General features: G+C 33.7%; 1 protein-coding gene across 1 annotated transcript; it reads left to right on the top strand.

Moving 5' to 3' along the window:
- Positions 1-1044: 1044 nt before the first annotated feature.
- LOC108337793 (uncharacterized) lies at positions 1045-2655 on the top strand. Its single transcript, XM_017574388.2, has 3 exons — positions 1045-1090; positions 1180-1221; positions 1561-2655. The coding sequence occupies exon 3, from the start codon at positions 1566-1568 to the stop codon at positions 2448-2450; it is 885 nt and encodes a 294-aa protein (XP_017429877.1). The 5' UTR covers positions 1045-1090; positions 1180-1221; positions 1561-1565; the 3' UTR covers positions 2451-2655.
- Positions 2656-3385: the final 730 nt, after the last annotated feature.

Below are 3385 nucleotides of genomic sequence, written 5' to 3'. Positions count from 1 at the left end.
CGTGAACGGAGATAATGGTGGTAAGTTGCAGAAGAGAGAAGGAGAAGGGTTCAAGAGAGAAGGAGGAGAAATGGAGGTTCTGAGTTTGGAAGGGGAGAAGGTGCGCGTGAGAGGGAGTGGGAGATTTTCCAGAAAATTCAGTTTTGTTCAAATCCCACTGTCAGACGGACGAGCGTCCCTCTCGTCGACACCTGCACCCCACTACTGACTTCAGAAGTTTCCATTTTGACAAGTGGCGCACATGCACGGCTCGTTGGTGGATTTCCAAACGCTCAGAACACGTGGCACGGCGCATTTATGAAAGTACTGTGGTGAATCAGCACAGACATTAATGGGACGTGAAAATAAAATCATATTACTGTAACCATTATTTTGTACTTATAAGGAAATTATCTGTTTTCTTTTAAAAAATAAATTATTTGTTTCTATAATAAATAGTCATTTCCTTATCATAAATTTATTATTAGTTTTATCTTCTGCTCTAAATATAATAATAATAAATACATAATCTACTCTTGAATTACAATTAAAATATTAAACAAAATTATATTTAAAACAGTTATGGAAATTTTAAATAGTGTTAATGACTTAAGGTAATATATAACTAAAAAATGTAAAATATTAAGAGATCGGTTGATAGCACATAGATTACAAATACATCAACAGAAAAGAAGGAAAAGAGAAAAAAATAACAAGTAAAAAAATAATATATGTAAAACAAATATTTGTAGTTAAATTAGGAAGAAATTTTCCCACGTGCAAAGCCTGAAATTTTTTTAAAGATATTATTAATGGAAAAGCACCTTAGTTAACAACTCCAACTTTGAGAATGGTGCAATTAACATTTAAATTAAGGAAAAACACTTTCTAACACCCCGCACTTTTCATAATGGTATAGTTGTTTATATTATCATAATTATATTAATGTATAAGCAATTTAACAACCCTACTTTTAGTTGGCCCTATAGAACTCTTGCTTGGCGTAAAGGCCAACCCTTTTGCCTTATAAGACACTCACCACACCAACCTTTTGCCTTGAGCAAGGAGGTTTTAGGTTGTGTACCCTTCACAATAAGAGCTCTCTATAAAGGTTCATCTCATAATTGTGTTAGTGCTTGTTAATTATTTAGTTTGATTTCTTAGAATGTGAACTCACTACTTCATTTCATTTTCCTTCAGTTGCTTGCTGCAACAACATCAGCTAATTAAAACTCCAACCAAGTAAGTATGTTTCAATTGCAGTGACAATAAAGTTAGTTAAAAGTACTTTTACTCTCAAAGTAACATTAGTAAAATTAATAATACATTATTTTTCTTATATCAATTTTGGTTGTGGTAAATGTAATATTTTTTTCAATGATGAATAATTTAAATCATTAATATAAAAAAGATATTATTTTTCTTACTAAAACTATAAGAATTTTTTTAAATAATAACCCATTTTAGTGATAAAAAATATGTTGTCAGTGATGATTATAAAAACTATTTTAATTATTAATTTAGAAATTAATTATAATTTGTTATCTGTAATAAATTTTATGTTTTGTGTTGACCTAACAGACACTATGTTGGAGGGACATCAAGTTTTTGGCTTTGGCTTTGTTGTAGTTGGTTTGTGGCACTTGTTCAACAACGTGAAGCTCCATGCACTTTGTTCCAAGTCCTTCACATCAACCCTATGGTTTCCCTCCACAAAGTCAAGATATTTGGAGCTCTACTTTGTCATGGCAAGCAGCACAACCTTCATCTCCTTGGAGCTCTTCATTTCACCAGCTCATCACCAACCATTTGGCCCTGATGGAACCATTCCCACCAACCATCTCCACAACTTTGAACACTCCTCCATGGCCATGTCCTTCTTGGTGTATGCCTTCTTTGCCCTAATTCTTGATGCAAAATGCTCCAAACCTCAACATGAGTTAACTCATCTCTTAGGAGCCTTAGCTTTTGCACAAGAATACCTCCTCATCCACTTTCACTCCGCAAATCACATTGGACCAGAAAACCAATACCACTACTTCTTGCAACTTCTGATTCTTGTTTCTATTATCACAACCCTCATGGGAATTGGCTACCCTAAGAGCTTCTTGGTCAGCTTTGTTCGTTCTGTGAACATAGTTTTCCTCGGTGTGTGGCTTATAGTCACAGGGATTCTGCTTTATACACCAGGGTTTCAATCCAAAGGGTGCGTCACGCACCTCAAAGAATATAAGGTCACATGCAGTGATGATAAGGCCCGTCATCGTGCTGTTGCTCTGGTGAACATTCAATTCAGTTGGCTATTGATTGGAATTACCATTTTCGCGATGTCTTTCTACTTGGTTTTGGTTAGAATATATGGTGAAAATGTGGAGTATGTTTCGTTGAGCAAGGAGGAATATTACCTTGAAGAAGATGAGTCAAACACTGACATTGAATGCCAGAAGAAAAGCATACAGGGGAAAGTTTAAAACACATTGAGAACAGTAAGCACACCAAATCACAATAGCACATGGTTTTGCCCCAAAGCTAAAAAATTTCATATTTAATTTCTCGTATTTGACCCTTTGTTGTTACTTTTTTTAAATGATCTGGGGTTGCAGGTTTGATGTATAAAAAAATGGTTGTCCTCCATTCCTTCTGTAATAATATTTTAGCAGGCTTGGCTTTTTCTGATCAATTATAGGATGAATTTTTTTTGAAAATATTAAATTGCCATTGCATAAACAACTAAAAAATCTACCTTATCTCCAACTACTCTGCTTTTTATATTAAAAAAGAATCATTGGTATACTCACTTAACATCTTAGATGTCACTTTCCTTTTATTATAACACACTTATATAAGCTTTTATCCTTAAACAGGGGAAAGGTAAAGAAAATAAAAAGTATTCCAACACATTTGTTAGATGTAGACTTCATCCTTTTGTATTTTTTATTTATGTATGCACAATTTATTATATATATTATGGATTTAGTCTAGGTTTCTTTTCCTTTTATTAAGCTAGGGTTAATTTTTGTCTCTTAAGCAAACTTATTATTCATTGGTGATCAAAGAAGTTTTTGTATTATTATTAATTTGGAATGGTTTCAATGCAGGCTTTGACGAACTTGACTTGATTACTAAGTTTAACTTGGCCAAGTCTAACTTTATTTGTTTGGTCTCACCTAATATAACTCGACCTATATGCTCAAATTAGATCTTACTAGTCTTGATTTAATATGGACATAGTCCAACTTAATTAAATGTGATTCCATCGGTTCGATTTGACTTGAACCTAAGTCTACTCAACTTGATTTAGCTTAGGACCAACTGGACTTGGAACAGGACTAACTCAACTTAACCTAAGCCTGGCTTCACTTGGTCTTGTTTAAGCTAGGCCTAACCTAGTCTTTGATCAAACTAG

The sequence above is a fragment of the Vigna angularis genome, chromosome 9 (assembly GCF_016808095.1).
Source record: "Vigna angularis cultivar LongXiaoDou No.4 chromosome 9, ASM1680809v1, whole genome shotgun sequence".
Lineage (NCBI taxonomy): Eukaryota > Viridiplantae > Streptophyta > Magnoliopsida > Fabales > Fabaceae > Vigna > Vigna angularis.
The sequence above is the reverse complement of the archived record's forward strand: the minus strand, read 5'-3'. Positions and strand labels throughout refer to the sequence as shown.